The sequence below is a fragment of the Vigna unguiculata genome, chromosome 10 (assembly GCF_004118075.2).
Source record: "Vigna unguiculata cultivar IT97K-499-35 chromosome 10, ASM411807v1, whole genome shotgun sequence".
In the NCBI taxonomy this organism is placed as follows: domain Eukaryota; kingdom Viridiplantae; phylum Streptophyta; class Magnoliopsida; order Fabales; family Fabaceae; genus Vigna; species Vigna unguiculata.
Window position 1 is genome coordinate 1,500,103 of NC_040288.1, and position 16,383 is coordinate 1,516,485.

Sequence of the window (16,383 nt, forward strand, 5' to 3'; positions counted from 1 at the left end):
TAAAATAAACTACTTAAGAAATAATTAAAATTCAATTGTACGTATTTTAAATATCATTTATTTTAATTTTTTGAAATTGTTAAAATTCTCTCTCTAAAGACAAGGTTATAATTTTTAGTTAGACACATGGTTAGTGTATTTTGAAAACATTCTACATTGCATAAATATTTTTTTTAATTATACATTTTAAGATACAAAATATATATATATATATATATATATATTTATTTATTGAATTGTATAATTTGAAATATATTTTTTAACAAGATAATTTTTTATTATTTTAGATTATATATTTTAAGATACAATATATATATATATATATATATATATATATATATATATTTATTTATTGAATTGGATAACTTGGAATATATTTTTTAACAAGATAATAGATTTTGAATTATATAATCATAAATTCTACCTTGTAACTTATCTAATTTTATATGTGTCACTTTTCTAAATTTTATCACATGACATCTTCCAAAATGATTTGACACACTTTCAAAGAATGTCAATTTATCATAAGTAATCGCATTAATTTTATTTAATAAATATCGAATAGCAAAGTGAATGATAAGTCTAAATATATAAATACGTTTAATAGTTAATTCTTTATTATTTATTTTACTCTAATTTCTCTTATGTTATTGAGATTATTCTCAATTCTATATTCTCGTAATCTAAATTCACTTTTATATTTATTTACATCAGCACAAGTTGATTTGCATTTTTTTTTCTTATAAATGAGTTTATTGGGAATTTTTTTTTCACATGATGTTTAATGAACAATCTCTTTAAATATACATTTATATAAACTTAATACAATTATTCTAAAATTTTAGTCAAATTTTTTCTTTGCTTCAAACGTATTCCATTATTCTCATTGTTTTGATTGAAATTTTTTTGTTTAATTAATAGTTTTTTCATTGTGTTTAGGTTTTGATTTGTTTTAATTCTTATATTTATTTTTATTAAACCTTAAAGGATTCATCGTGGTCTCTTATTTTAAAAAAATGTCAATTTGTTCTTTTTCACATTAACATAATTCCAAATTTGTTATCTGTCCAAATTTGAGTTATGTTCCATTAGATTTATTTGAGTTATGTTACATAACATATACTAAATGAGTTGCCACGATGAATGTCAATTTATCATAAATAATTATATTGAATTTATTTAACAAATATTAGATAGCAAAGTAAATGTTAAATCTAAATATGTGAACAGGATTATTAATTTATAATTTATTATTTCTTTTACTCTAACTTCTCTCTTGTCAGTGAGATTATTCTCAATTTTATGTTTTTTCATAATTTAAATTCACTTTTCCGTTGATTTGCATAATGTTAGCGCAAGTTGATTTGTATAATATAATTTTTTTTTCTTTTAAATAGGTTTGTTGGGAAAAGAAAATTTCACATGCATCATCCTACGTAATCAAATTTTTTATACAAACAAAATAAGCTTAAATATTTGCAGCCATGGTTGGTCTTAACTAGGTTGTCCCAAAATCGCGACAATGTTGAGCGCGTGTCCAACCCACGCGGCGACGCCTCCATGCTTCAAATATTCTTCTGAAATTCAATCCTCCGTCTCACCTCCTCTTTCTCTTCACCCTCACTCGTTCATTCTAAACCCCGCCACGCGCCACAATCTCTCACTCTCCACGCCACAAAACCACGCGCCTCCCTCGTCGCCGCCGCGTTTTGATTACACCCCTCCCAACGAGACGCTTCCGAACAATCTGTACCCCAAGCGCAGGAAAGTCGTGTTCGCACGCCAAGTGTTCGATAAAATTCCCAAACGAGACGTTAAGGCATGGAGGTTTAGTAATATGATTACCAGGTTCGCGCGCAATGGCATGATAAAAGAAGCTTTGGACTACACGAGGTTGATGTTGTTGGAAGGAATAAACCCAAATTTGGTTGTAATGATAGTTGTTCTTGATGTTATAGGGAAAGTTGGTGCCCGGAACTTAGGTAGAGAAGCTCATGGCTTTGTGGTGAAGAATGTGTATTACAAGGAATTGTCGATTCTATCAGCATTGATTGAGATGTATGGCAAGTGTGGCGATGTTGGGTCGGGGAGTCGAGTTTTGTTCAGTGTGATGAAGAGGAAAGGAGATTTTTGGATTGGTTTGGTTTCAGGGAGACTTGAGGTTGAAATGAGGTCTGTGATTCGGTTGAAGAGGTTCCGACCTGGTGCTTCTGCAGTTGCCTCTTTAGTTCCCATTTGTGCACAGTTGAGGGCTCTGAAGCAAGGGAAGGAGATTCATGCTTATTCTTTGAGACATTGGCTTCTGCCTAATGTGCCGATAGTGTCTTCTTTGATGGTGTTGTACTCTAAGTGCGGTGTGATTGAGTATTCCATCAAACTTTTTGATCAAATGGAGAGGAAGAATGTGGTTTCTTGGACTGCCATGATTGATTCATGCATTGAGAATGGGCGTGTGTGTGAAGCTCTTGGTGTCATGAGGTCAATGGCATGGACGACCGAGCATAAGCCGGACACTGTTACCATGGCTAGGATGCTACATGTGTGTGGGGAGCTGAAAGTTTTAAAGCTTGGGAAGGAAGTTCATGGACAAGTGTTGAAAAGGGGTTTTGCATCAGTCCATTATGTTGCTGCTGGAGTCATTGATATGTATGGGATTTGTGGAGATGTTGATAAAGCAAAGTTGGTATTTAGTGTGGTTCCTGATAAAGGTTCAACGACATGGAGTGCTCTTATTAGGGCCTATGGGCATAAGGAATGGTATCAGGAGGCAATTGATCTTTTTTATGACATGATTTCAAATGGTTGCTCTCCGAACCGCTTCACTTTTGAAGCTGTTCTATCTATATGTGATAGAGCTGGGTATGTTGAAGATTCTTTTAGGATCTTTGATTTGATGTCAAGATATAAAATTGAAGCATCCAAAGAACACTGCACTTGCATGATTCGACTCCTTACCCGCTATGGTAAACTAGATGAGGCTCAAAGATATTTAGAAATGAGTTCTTCCGTTGCTGAGGACAAGAGATAATAGGATTTTCTCTGACTGTTTCTATAGATTGTTAACATTCTTAAGCTATGCTTATTATTGATTTACCCAACAGCTGTTAACTCAGCAAAACCCTGTTTAATATAAGTAATGATCACAGATGTAGGGAGGAGTACTTGAATCCCTTCCATCCGAATCTTTCCCACAGGTACTTGCAAAAGTCATTTTAGTACCTATATATATATATATATATATATATATATATATATATATATATATATATATATATATATTCAAATCACATTTAAGGTTTCTAATTAGATAAATAAAAAAATAATTTATATATTAAATTACTCAATTATAGTCAATAATTAAAACTTAATTTAATTTGTGGTGTTCATCGTTCTTTTTTCTCATATTTTGTGATGGTGTTCTATCTGTGCATTTGGTACCTTCTGCCTGGAGTGTAGTGTACTCCTTCATTTGCTCTTCCTCGTGCACTCTGATCTCAATGTTTTAGCTTTGTTGCAGAAACTGTTCAAAATTTTGGGTTCAGCTAACAACCATCAAATGAGGTCTCTATAGCTTCTCTCAAAAAAACGACCACCGGGTGATTATCTTTCGGAGCACTCCTTTCATTCGTTTACATAATTGTGGTTGAATTTGGGATCTTACGAGGTTGCATAATTTGCTGGCCTGACATTTTCATGCTCATGATGCAAGATGCCACTGCTGACGATTGATTTTTTGTTCGTTGATGGACTTCTCAATGCTATTACCTCTTAACTAATTTGTTCTGGCTTTGGAATGTCAGTAATGTAAGTGTAGTTTTTCAAGCCATGTGTTCGAATTTGAAGTGTAGCTCAAGCCAGCAGGATCATACGGCGCAATATATCTGTAGATGATCTAATGATAATATCGAAGTGACTCTTGTGTTTCTATGTCCACTAGGATGGTGAGAAATGAGAATATGTTACCCTTGTGTTCTATCTCCACAAGGATGTTGCCTTTAATTTTTGGAATTTACATGCAAATGAGTTGCTTCATTCATTGTATCGGCTTATTGAACTACTACAAGAAGAGGAAATGCAAATTCTCATATTCATTCACGATTTAGGACCATTTGCCATTTTACAGCTAAACGTGTTGAAAGTTATGACTTTGGGACCAAATCCAACATTTGATCATGTTCTGTAGAACAATAATTTATGCAACTTGATGAATTTTGATTAAAGCAGTGTTAAGTTAGGGTTTGTCCCTGTTTATCTCCTTAAAACCAGCACAGTAGAGGATTTTATTAACGCTAAACACCACATTATATTATCAGCCAAAACTAACACTTTAAGCAATAGTTTTTTCGAACCCAAACAATCCACAGCAAGAACTCAGAAACAGCGTTGACCCAAAAACCTCTCAGAATCAATCAAAACAACACACCCACAAAGCCACCAATTTTCATCTCAACATAAAATCCAAAAAAAAAAATGGAAACAAAGAAGATGCATCTTTACTTAGATTAAACCCGAAAAATTGAAAACCTAGATGCATGTACACATGTAAACTAACCCACAAAAAAGAAAAAGAAGTAGGTGAATCAACAAGTCCAAATTAGCAGCAACCAACCATGATTAAAATTTGACTTGAAATCAAAGACCTAACACTAGTGGGTAAGCAGAGTAACATAGCATTTGCAGTGATTGATTACACACCAAATAAAAAAACCGTTCTTTCTTGGATCCCTGATTTAATCTCACCAAAGGGTGTCGTAAAGCGGTTGGAGTTGTGTTATTCACGAGTCCTTGGAGGAAGGCGTGACCTGATCGGAGGACTTGGTGGTGGCGGCGGTGGCAGTGGCGGTAGGAGGAGGATCGCGGCGGAAGCGGGTGGCCAAGATGTTTAGGAGACTGTAGAAGTGGTAGAACAGTTGCGCACTAACGAGCACCACCAAGATAAAAACGATGAAGTCCATTTTCGAAGAAGAGGAACAAGATTATGGTTCTATCGATGGAAGACGAAAGAGAACAGAGGAAGAAGATGGGGTTGAAAAAACCACGAAGCTTCCTGCAACCTTTTTTATACGGTGGAATTACATAAAGGGGCTTCTTTTGCTTATAATATTTCATGTCGCTCTATTCTCCCAAATTATTCTTAATTGTTATATTTAAATAATTATTTTAATTTTATTATGATTACATGAATAATTATATTGTCTATACTATTATATAGATATATTCTCGTACATATTTTGTTTTAAATTTTATTTTTTAAATAGTTTGTTTATTAAAATAATTATTCTATTAATTTTATTCATTTTAGCGACCGTTTCTATTCAAAATTTAATCGTTTTTTATTTTGATCGGTTTCTTTTCTAGATTTAATTATGTTTTAAAACTAAAATAATTATTATAATAAAAAAATTATCTCTATTATTTGAATAGAATTTTCTTAGTTTATACATTTTATTTTCAATCTTATCTTTTAAATATTTTTTAAATCAAAATAATTATTCTACCAATAAAAAATATTATCTACAATAAAATTTTAAAAATTATTTAAATTTACTTTTATAATTATAATAATCTGTATAATATAATGAGATTTCTTGTGTATATATTTTGTTTATAATTTTATCTTTATTTTATTTTGAAAGAAATAACTATTTTACCAATTTTATTTTTAAATAATCGTTTCTTTTATCATTTTAAACTGTTTTGTTTTTAAATTTAACTATATTTTAAAACTAAAATAATTATTACAATAAAAAAATTACCTAAAAAAGAAATTTACTTACAATAAAATTTCAAAAATTATTTAAATTTATTTGTAATAATAAATTTATTAACTTATTATTTTTCTTATCATAAAAAAAAGTAAAAAAACGTAACACATATGTTTTTATGATTAACTAATTAAAGAGATTTATACAATAAAAAATTAGTGAAGAGAAAAAGTTAACTTAAAAGACTGAAAAATAATTTTTTATATTATAGTAACTTAATCTTTTATTTAAGATTTATAATCTTAAATTTATGATTTATATAATATATTAGAATGTTTTAAAAGATGATTTTAGAGATTCAAGTTTCAAATTTACAATCTTGACTATAATTTTTGGATTAAAAATGTTTTTAAAATTCAATAAAGACAGTCATATCTTTCATCTTGAATTTAGAAAAGAAAAATCTAATTTAATCATCATACTCTTCGTTTTCTTCCACACCTTTATAATAATAATAATAATAATAATAATAATAATAATAATAATAATAATAATAATAATAATAATAATAATAATAATAATAATAATCTATAACAATATATAAAGGAAATTTCCTCTTTTGTGTTCACATTTCATAATTTCAATTTTACCCTTTACATTTTAATTATTTATTAAATTTTTAAAAATTAACGGTTATTTTTACTAGTTTTTATAAAACTATTTATTATCTCCTTTTTCTTTTTTCTTATACTATTCATCAACAGTTATTTTTTTCATATTTTCTCCATACATTTCACTTTAATTTTTATAAATATACTTTTATTTTGTTCATTAACTTAATAACATTACAATATCATCAATTATAAATATAATTCAAAAAATGCGTACACACAGGCGCTATCGCGCCTGTTTACACTAGTAATAATAATAATTTTAAAATCATCTTCTTTTATGGAAAAAGTTAAAACCAAATTTAAAAAGACTAAGTAAAATGAAACCTGTTTTTATTACTACTAAATTAGTTTGAGGATTTTTCAAATTTAAAAGAGAAATATCAACCTTTTAAGATCTAATTTGAATTTTTTAAATATAATTTTCACAGCAATAAAGAATTCAGTTGAGAAATTGAGCTCTTTAAAATCTCGATAAAAAACAAATAAAATTGTATATTATTAGCTACATAAGAAGTGTTTATTCTTCCTTCCTTATCAGTTCTCTAATAGTAATACATGATAACAACCACATGAATGAACCAAACACAAATTCATGAGTGCTCTAGAAATCATGCCAAGTGTAACACCCCAAACGGATATTACTAGATAAAACTGATTTTTCACGAAATATACTTTAAGAAAATCAAACATTACGATAAATTCCCAAGCGCGGGAAATTTCAAACTTGTCTCGCTATAATCCATTCGTACTGTCTCATCTTTATTACAAGTTCATAATGGATAAAACATCATAATGTCTATTACAAAAGGTAGGAAAGCATAGCATAAAGAAAATCCCCCATCGGTAGCCCCGCTCTGTTGCTAAGCATCAGCATGATCACCTGAATTCACGTCTGCTCTCACGTAACAAGTCACGTGATCATCGCCAAACACAAACACACAAACAAGCAAGGGTGAGCTGAGAAAGAAAAATTATACAAATAATAAGATAATAAGAATTGACCCTCACCCAATCTAACTTAGTCAATTTTAGTTTATTGACCTTTTTATAACATTATACCCCAATCTCATAACCTATATGAGAAAGATCCATTCACAACCTTGGTCCTTAGGGATTATCATGCTTCCACGAACCTATCCGCTCGTGGTCCAACTCTACGGACCTCCCCGCCCGTAGTCCAACTCTACGAACTTGCCCGCTCGTAGTCCAACATGCGTGAACACCTACTATGAACCTCCCCGCTCATAGTAGCCTCAAGTGTGAGCACGGAACATACGAACCTCCCCGCTCGTATCCCCACACAAGAGTACAACAGATACGGACCTCCCCGCCCGCATCAATCACGCATCTCAAATCTCCGTTACGAACCTCCCCGCTCGTAACTAATCCAGCATATCCCTGACCAAGCTATCAATCCATCCATGCAAATCCATTTGCAATGGACCCTTGCCCCTGCACTATTACCTGGCGCTGCCTAAGCGCCACCAGGCGAAATTGTACTATACACTGCCTAACGGTCTTAACATGTCGTCGGCGCCACAAGTTCCAAAATTCCAAAATTTATGATTATTCTACCGCCGAGTAAATAAAGAGAAGGATAGATTACGAAACTAAGCCACATTAAAATATGTTAAGTATTTTAATTATCGAGAATATAGTTAATTCCCTGTATCTATTCCAACTTGGAAGTTTAACATACAATGCAAAGAAAACATTTCCACTACTTAAAGCTTTCCCTGAAGTTGCCAAACTTATAACGTATAAATAAAAATTTATTAAATGCCAATCATAATAAGGAATTTAACATGACATCAAGCCTCTCACTCCAATCACAAAACCCTTCCTCTTTATCTCAAATTCACAATTCTTACAAAAAGAACCCCTCATTAACAAGAAAAAGAAAGAAAACCACAAACCGAACAATTATCTAAAAAAACGTTAAACATTTCAGTTAAAATAAAATGAAAGATACTCTGCCAATTTTCAACCTAAGTAACTTTTATATCCAACTCATTCCTATAAAATATAACTAACAATCTTTGAACGTTAAAACTTTAGATCATAAATATTACCTAAAAACCAAAATAGAATATCATCAATCAAGATATAAATAATATCCATATAAAGCTAGGTAATAATCTATGTATGTTATAATATAATAATACCCAACAGTAACTAATTTAATATACTAATATTTTATTACTTTAATTCCTTCCATGTAGACATATTTCTATATGTAATATATTATCATGATATCAATTGAAAACTTCCTATAATTCATACTAAATACGTAAGTGCAAAACCAAAAAGGAAGCCTCTTTTATTTTTTATAATCATTTATCATCATAACCCCACTGCATCCAAACTTTCTCTATAAAAAAAAGAAAACTGTTTTGCATACTTGTATGACAACCTACACGCAGAGACTAGTTTATATATAATATATATATAACACTATTATTATAATAGTTCACCTAAAAGATTGCCAATGAAAAACTCAATTATAAACCCCTTGCATCCAACACCCTGCCATTTCCACCCGTTAATATACCCAATTGTCAAACTGTATCAAGTTCTACAATTGAATTTATTTATTTATTCATTTTATATAATAATAATTTCTCAGGTTTCTAAACAATTTACAAAAATTATACATGCTATCTTTTATATTATATGAATTCACATACAAAGCAAAAAAAACTACTTTTATTCGGCTCATATATAATTTAATTTGATGCCACCTAACAAAACCATAATGTCACCTGAAAGTTTAAACACATGCCAAACTAAAACAATTATACTCCCACACTTGCACGTTACTTATTCCCTTATTATTATATATGTTTATACATCATAATTCTAAAATATATATAATATATTCATCTGCATATAATTTCTTTTTCTTGAAAATTGTATGATTTATTATAAACTTTAAACTAAACAATATCCCCTTTAATTTTTATACCCTAGTTATATAAATAAATTCTAACCAAGTCACATATTGTCTTTTCATGTAACCATAATAAAAGCAAAACACATTATGCCTCATCAAAGTTGCGTTGACAGAGAAAACCAAAACTGTAATTTTCCAAAACCATATCATCTTTATCCCATTGATAATACCGAAAACCTAATATTCGAAAGATTTACTTATGATGCATAAAAGGAACATTTGTGTACACTCATCCATCAAAATACATCAAACCAAAAAGTAAAGCAATTCACCAATCCTACGATGCTTAATTCACTTCTGCAACTCCAAACACAACGACCCAACATCTTACCCGTTTTCTCCAGATTTATATATTATAATGCATTTGTCACGGGACATTTAGATGTATAATAAGAATACGAAATATGAAAGAGTTTAAAATTCATATATATTGTATTATTGATGCATTCCTATTAAGATTCATATGATCTTTCCATAAACCCTTATCAACACGAGATAACACATATTCATATAAAAGAAAAATATCAAGCTAGCTCCTCTTACCCGGTTTCTTAGCTTCAAACAATTTCCAATGAATTCTTCCTTGTTCCCAAAGCTCCCCTCCTTGCCTCCACTCCAATTCCCTCTCTGGATTGCAATTCTCAGCTCTCACTTGACACACACACACACTATGACTCTTTGTTTTCCCTACTCACTCTTCTCTCTCTCCCCCCAACTTCAGCCCAAAATAAATAATACCCATAATAAAACGAAATTTATTTAAATTCAAGGTTTTATGACCATTATTTTGGATTACTGCCCAAAATTTATTTATTCTGGATTTTTTTCCATCACTTAGCAAAAATATAAAAATATAAATAGCCTATTTAATCTAGTCAAGATTTGAACCCACAACCTCCCAATCCATCAAACACATGCACACCAACAAACCATCCCATTATTCTTGTTAATTCACACATTCATATAAGGTTAAACCATGTTTCCGCATTCATAATATTTTGGTAATATAAAACACAACTAAAATCACACTAATGGCACACACTAGACTTGAACCCAAGTCCTCCCAACATAACCAAGTACTCTAAACCCTTTAAGTTATCATTGTTTCTTATCTAAGGTTTATCAAAGAACTCCCTTAAGGTATTCTCAATCCCTCATTTCTTTATTTCATTACTTATTAATTTTCATAAATTTCCTGGATCTCACACCAAGATCTCATACAAGCGGCCCCACTTGACACTCATATAGGTGATTTCATCAAGTGTATGCTACAAATCATACACCATCCGTAAAGGATATGAAAATCATTAAAACTTTGTTTAAACTAAAATTCTTACACCACAAAGAATTTTAATCACAAAGTTTAACCTTTAAAAATGTAGTCTCTAGCACTTTCACACACACCATAGGAATGGACATAATTGATTTAAAATCAATTTAGTGCTATCAGAACTAACAAGTGACTTGTTTTTACCCATATGAACCTTATTCATGGGATCTTCAATCACAAAGGTTGGGTTGCCATCACTTGTTTGTTTGCAAGTGGCTTAAGTCCCATTCCCCTCGATGTTTCTAATATCATGTTTCTTCCCAAGGGTTTAGTCAGAGGATCTGCTAGATTTTGTTCTGACCTCACATAATCAATGGAAATAATTCCACTCTTTAGCAGCTGCTTAACCAAATTATGTCTCAATTGAATATGTCTGTTCTTCCCATTGTAATTCTTGTTTTTAGCTATAGCTATTGCCGATTGGCAATGACAATGAATTGAAACAAATGGGGTTGGTTTCATTCCTAGAGGAATGTTTGCTAAGAAGTTTTTCAACCACTCAGCCTTACTACCAGCCATTTCGAGAGCAATAAACTCAGATTCCATTGTTGATCTTGCAATAATTGTTTGCCTGGCTGATCTCCATGTAATCGCACCACCCCCAAGTGTGAATACATAACCATTAGTGGATTTTGTCTCATCTGAATCAGAGATCCAGTTAGCATCACTGTACCCTTCTAGTATAGCGGGAAATCCACTATATTCAATGGCATAATCCATTGAACCTCGTAAGTATTTCACAAGTCTTGCAAGTGCATCCCAATGTTCCTGATTAGGACATTGAGTGTATCTACTCAGTCTACCTACTGCATAAGCAATATCAGGTATTGAAAAGCTCATTAAGTGTAGTAAGCTCCCAATTATCTAGGCATACTAAGGTTGAGAAACAAATTTTCCTCTATTTTTCATTAATTTAAAGTTAGCATCATAAGGGGTACTCACTGGTTTGAACTCATAATAACCAAATTTCCTAAGAAGTTTCTCAATGTATTGTTCTTGGGATAGTAATATACTATCTCCCTTCCTTATGATTCTAACACCTAAAATCACATTGGCTTCACCCATGTCTTTCATTTCAAAATTAGATCCTAAAAACAATTTAGTTCTAGAAACTATATCAATGCATGTACCAAATATTAACATGTCATCCACATACAAACATATAATGACACATTCACCATTTTCAGATTTAGAATACACACATCTATTAGCATCATTAGGTAAGAAACCATCACATAGTAAGACAGTATCTAGTTTTTCATGCCACTATTTAGGTGCTTGTTTTAACCCATACAAAGATTTTAAAACTTCAGACATGGCATCACTATTATTATCTATAGACTGTTCAGGTGTCTCACTAACCTTTAAAGGAAATATATGTTCAAAGAACTCCACATTTTTTGTCTCCACAATAGTATTATGTTCAATTACATCACTTTTAAGAACAAGAAACCTATAGGCAGCACTATGTTTGGCATAGCCTAAAAACATACAATCAGAGGTTTTAGAGCCTATTTTTCTTTTCTTAGGATCGGGTAACATTACCTTAGCTAGGCACCCCCACACTCTTAGATATTTAAGATTAGGTTGATAACCTCTCCACAATTCATAAGGTGTTTTACCAGTTTTCTTATGAGGTATCCTATTTTGTAAAAAACATGCAGTAAGAAGGACTTCTCCCCAAAGGTTATCAGGTGCGCTAGAACTAATAAGCATGGCATTCATCATTTCCTTAAGAGTTCTATTCTTTCTCTCAGCTACTCCATTAGACTCAGGTGAATATGGTGGGGTTACTTCATGGATGATACCTTCTCTAACACAATATTCATTAAACAGAACATCTAATCCTTTTAATTTTCTTATTCAATTGATTTTCTACTTCTGCTTTATATTTCAAAAACACATCGAAAGCTTCATCTTTATGCTTGATTAAGTACACTTTAGTGTATCTAGAATAATCATCTATAAAGGTTACAAAATAGTTTTACCACCTCTAGACATAGTCTGTTTTAAGTCGGCTAGATCAAAATGAATTAACCCTAATAATTCAGATTAACGTTCTACATGATAACAAGTTTTCTTTGTTATTTTAGATTCTACACATATATCACATTTACCACTTTGTTTATCATGCATATTAATTAATCCTAGTCGTTGCAATTTCATAACATACGAAGAATTCACATGTCCTAATCTAGCATGCCACATATCATACGAGTCAACGACATAAGCAGAAGAAGATTCATTAATAATTTATGAAATATTGAATACAAAGAGACCTTGATCACAATATCACTTCCCCACGAAAACATTATTTTTTGTCATTACAATCTTGTTAGATTCAAATGACACTTTAACCCCAACTTTTCCCAGTAGAGTTACAAATATTAGATTAACTCTAATAGAGGGCACATGCAGCACATCACTCAAGGCCAGAGTCTTTCCCGATGTGAGTTTCAAAAGAACCTTTCCTTTCCCAAGGACAGGAGTTGTCCTAGAGTCACCAAGATAGACGTGTTCTTCTCCTTCCCCTATACTGGTATAGGAGGTAAAAGCACTTCTGTTTGCACAGATGTGCCTGGTAGCACTGGAGTCTACCACCCACTTACTCACATTTGTCATCAAATTTACTTGTGAAACGATCGCAACTATAGTATCTTCCCCTTGAGTTATATTTGCCCTAGGAGGATTGTCGTTTCTTGCTCTACGCCTGCACTGAGGTGCATGATGGCCAGGCTTCCCACATACGAAGCAATTTCCTTTTTTCTTAAAGGTGGGGTTAGATCCTTTGGGAGGAAAGTTTCGAAAATTACTTTTCTTATTGTGATCAGATTTATTCCCGTACCTTTTTGATAGGTTTATATATATATATATATATTTTTTTTTTCACATATGGGTTATGGTCATAGGCATAGTTATGAATATTGAGAGATTATGGTTCTATATGGTTATATGACATTAGTCTTACACATATAAGACCTTAGACACCACTTTTACACCAAAACCTTAAGGCAATGTTGTTATGGGTCTTTATTCTTATATAGTGTTTAACTTTGTCTTTTCTATCCAATGTGGTACTTTGACTCACACTTGGACTATTCCCAACATCTCCCCTCAAGGGTGAGTCCCTTATTTTTTTTCTTTTTTCATATGATATATTTTCCCTTCAGGTGTATGAGTGACCCCTTTGGTTATGGTTATGCAGTTAGTCACATCGGTGACCCCTTTTTGTTATGGTTATGCAGTCAGTCACTTCGAACCATTGACTCTGATACCACTGATAGGTTTATATATATATATATTTTTCACATATGGGTTATGGTCATAGGCATAGTTATGGATATTGAGAGATTGTGGTTCTATATGGTTATATGACATTAGTTTTAAACATATAAGATCTTAGACACCACTTTTACACTAAAACCTTAAGGCAATGTTGTTATGGGTCTTTATTCTTATATAGTGTTTAACTTTGTCTTTTCTATCTAATGTGGTACTTTGACTCACACTTGGACTATTCCTAACACTTTTTGGTGCAGGTTTTTCTTCTACAATGTTAGCTTTTGTCGATAATGCTTTGGCCCTTGCAGTAGCACATTCCCGCCTGTTCGTATCTTCGACTATGATGTGTGTAATGAGCTCTTGAAGCGACATCTTCTTGTGCCTGTGTTTCAGTTGTTGTTTATAGTCAGTCCAAGATGACAGTAATTTCTCGATCAGGAGTTCTGAAACAAACTCATCAGGAAGGATTATGTTCTCTGCTTTGATATCTTCAAGTAACTTGTGATATTCGTTGATTTGGATCTTAATGTCCTTATCTTCAATCATCTCCCAGCGGTAGTAGTTTCCTATGGTGAATCTTTGTCTGACTACGTCTTAAGCAGTATATTTGAGGATCAATGAATCCCAAATTTCTTTCGCTTCCTTGTATGAACAGTACACATCGAACAAATCATTAGACAATGCATTAAGTAAAGTGTGTCGGCATACCTTATTTGCATGAATCCAGTCTTCAACTTGTTTTGAATGGATATTGGAGTTGGGCTTTGAGGATGTGAGAGCACTAGCAACTCCATACATGTCTAAAAGGGTAGACACACGTTCTTGCCAACGTCAGAAGTTCTATCAAGAGAACACCTCGATTTTTGGCACATCCAGAAAAGGTTTCGCAAAGACTGTTCGCGGTGTATTGCGCAAGCCCCTAGGATACAACAGGAACTTCTTGGAATTTCCAAGGATCTCAAAACTAGCATAGTAACTCTTAAAAAGAGTAAATAAATAAACACTAGAATGAGAGAAGAGATATAAGAGAGAAAGGAGGAGAGAATTAGAGAGAAAGAATGAGAATATGAAAGTGTGTTTTAAGGAGGAGAATGATGCTCTATTTATAGATGGTGGATGGGGGCATAAATGGGCCAAAATCCATGGCCTGCGAAGGAAATAAAATATCCCAACGTCAAAAAGGATATGGTTGCAACCGTGCACCAATTTTGCATCCGAAGATCATGGTCTTGTCGTTGCAACTGACAACTTTTGCAATATTCAAGTTATTATATATAACACTTTGAAATTCACCCAACTCAGACCAAAATCAAATGTGTCTTCTTCAATCAAACAACAGATCAACCTCAGTGAAACACAGCAACTCCAAGGTCACTTCATCAAAACCAATTCCAATCGGAGTTTTAGAGTCCCTTTTGAAGCACTGAAATGTTATTCTAGAAATGCAGCAATCTACAACTTCCTAATTACATCTTACATAAAAAACAATAGCCCTGAAGATGCGGCAAAAATCTATGGCTATATGCGTAGAACAAACACTGAAGTTGACAATTTTATCGTACCCTCGGTTCTCAAAGCATGTTGTCTTATCCCTTCAATGTTGCTAGGACAAGAGTTGCATGGTTTTGTGGTGAAAAATGGCTTTCATGGGGATGTTTTTGTGTGTAATGCTTTAATCATGATGTACAGTGAAGTTGGAAGCTTGGATTCGGCACGACTTTTATTTGATAAGATTGAGAACAAAGATGTTGTTTCTTGGAGTACTATGATTAGGAGCTATGATAGGAGTGACTTGTTTGATGAAGCATTGGACCTTTTGAGAGATATGCTTGTAATGGGAGTGAGGCCTAGTGAAACTGCAATGTTAAGCATCACACACGTCTTGGTAGAAATTGCTGAATTGAAATTGGGAAAAGCCATGCATGGTTATGTGATAAGGAATGTGAAGTATGGGAAATCAAAAGTTCCTCTAAGTACTGGTTTGATTGATATGTACGTTAAATGTGGAAATTTAGCTTATGCAACAAAGATTTTTTATGGCTTGTCTAATGCTAGTATCATTTCATGGACTGCTATGATTGCAGGCTACATTCGTTGCAATAACTTGAATGAAGGTGTAAGACTCTTTGTCAAAATGCTTGAAGAGGGTATGTTTCCAAATGAGATAACAATCCTTAGTTTGGTCAAAGAATGTGGCATTGCAGGTGTTCTTGAACTAGGAAAGTGGCTACATGCTTTCACATTAAGAACTGGGTTTACCATGTCTTTGGTTCTTACCACCGCTTTTATTCACATGTGTCAACATGTAATTTTGTCCGATTAATAAAAAAAATTAACTAAAAAATTAATTAAAATAAAGAAAGAAAAACATTACAAAAAAAAGTCAACATTAATTTGAACGTGTATATATATATTTCTATTTTTTTTTATTATTTTAAC

At 32.3% G+C, this 16,383-nt stretch overlaps 2 protein-coding genes across 2 annotated transcripts; both read left to right on the forward strand.

Annotated features, from left to right (window-relative positions):
• Positions 1-1,416: 1,416 nt before the first annotated feature.
• On the forward strand, positions 1,417-3,176 carry LOC114167679 (pentatricopeptide repeat-containing protein At1g71460, chloroplastic-like). Its single transcript, XM_028052805.1, has one exon. The coding sequence runs from the start codon at positions 1,523-1,525 to the stop codon at positions 3,026-3,028; it is 1,506 nt and encodes a 501-aa protein (XP_027908606.1). The 5' UTR covers positions 1,417-1,522; the 3' UTR covers positions 3,029-3,176.
• A 12,290-nt stretch (positions 3,177-15,466) lies between these two features.
• On the forward strand, positions 15,467-16,267 carry LOC114166920 (pentatricopeptide repeat-containing protein At1g08070, chloroplastic-like). The gene has a single exon (XM_028051807.1). It carries the CDS (start codon positions 15,467-15,469, stop codon positions 16,265-16,267), a length of 801 nt encoding a protein of 266 aa, XP_027907608.1.
• Positions 16,268-16,383: the final 116 nt, after the last annotated feature.

Bases quoted from the DNA above. Each gene is read 5' to 3' on its own strand.
- LOC114167679 (XM_028052805.1), top strand. From the start codon at position 1,523: ATGTTGAGCGCGTGTCCAACCCACGCGGCGACGCCTCCATGCTTCAAA.
- LOC114166920 (XM_028051807.1), top strand. From the start codon at position 15,467: ATGCGTAGAACAAACACTGAAGTTGACAATTTTATCGTACCCTCGGTT.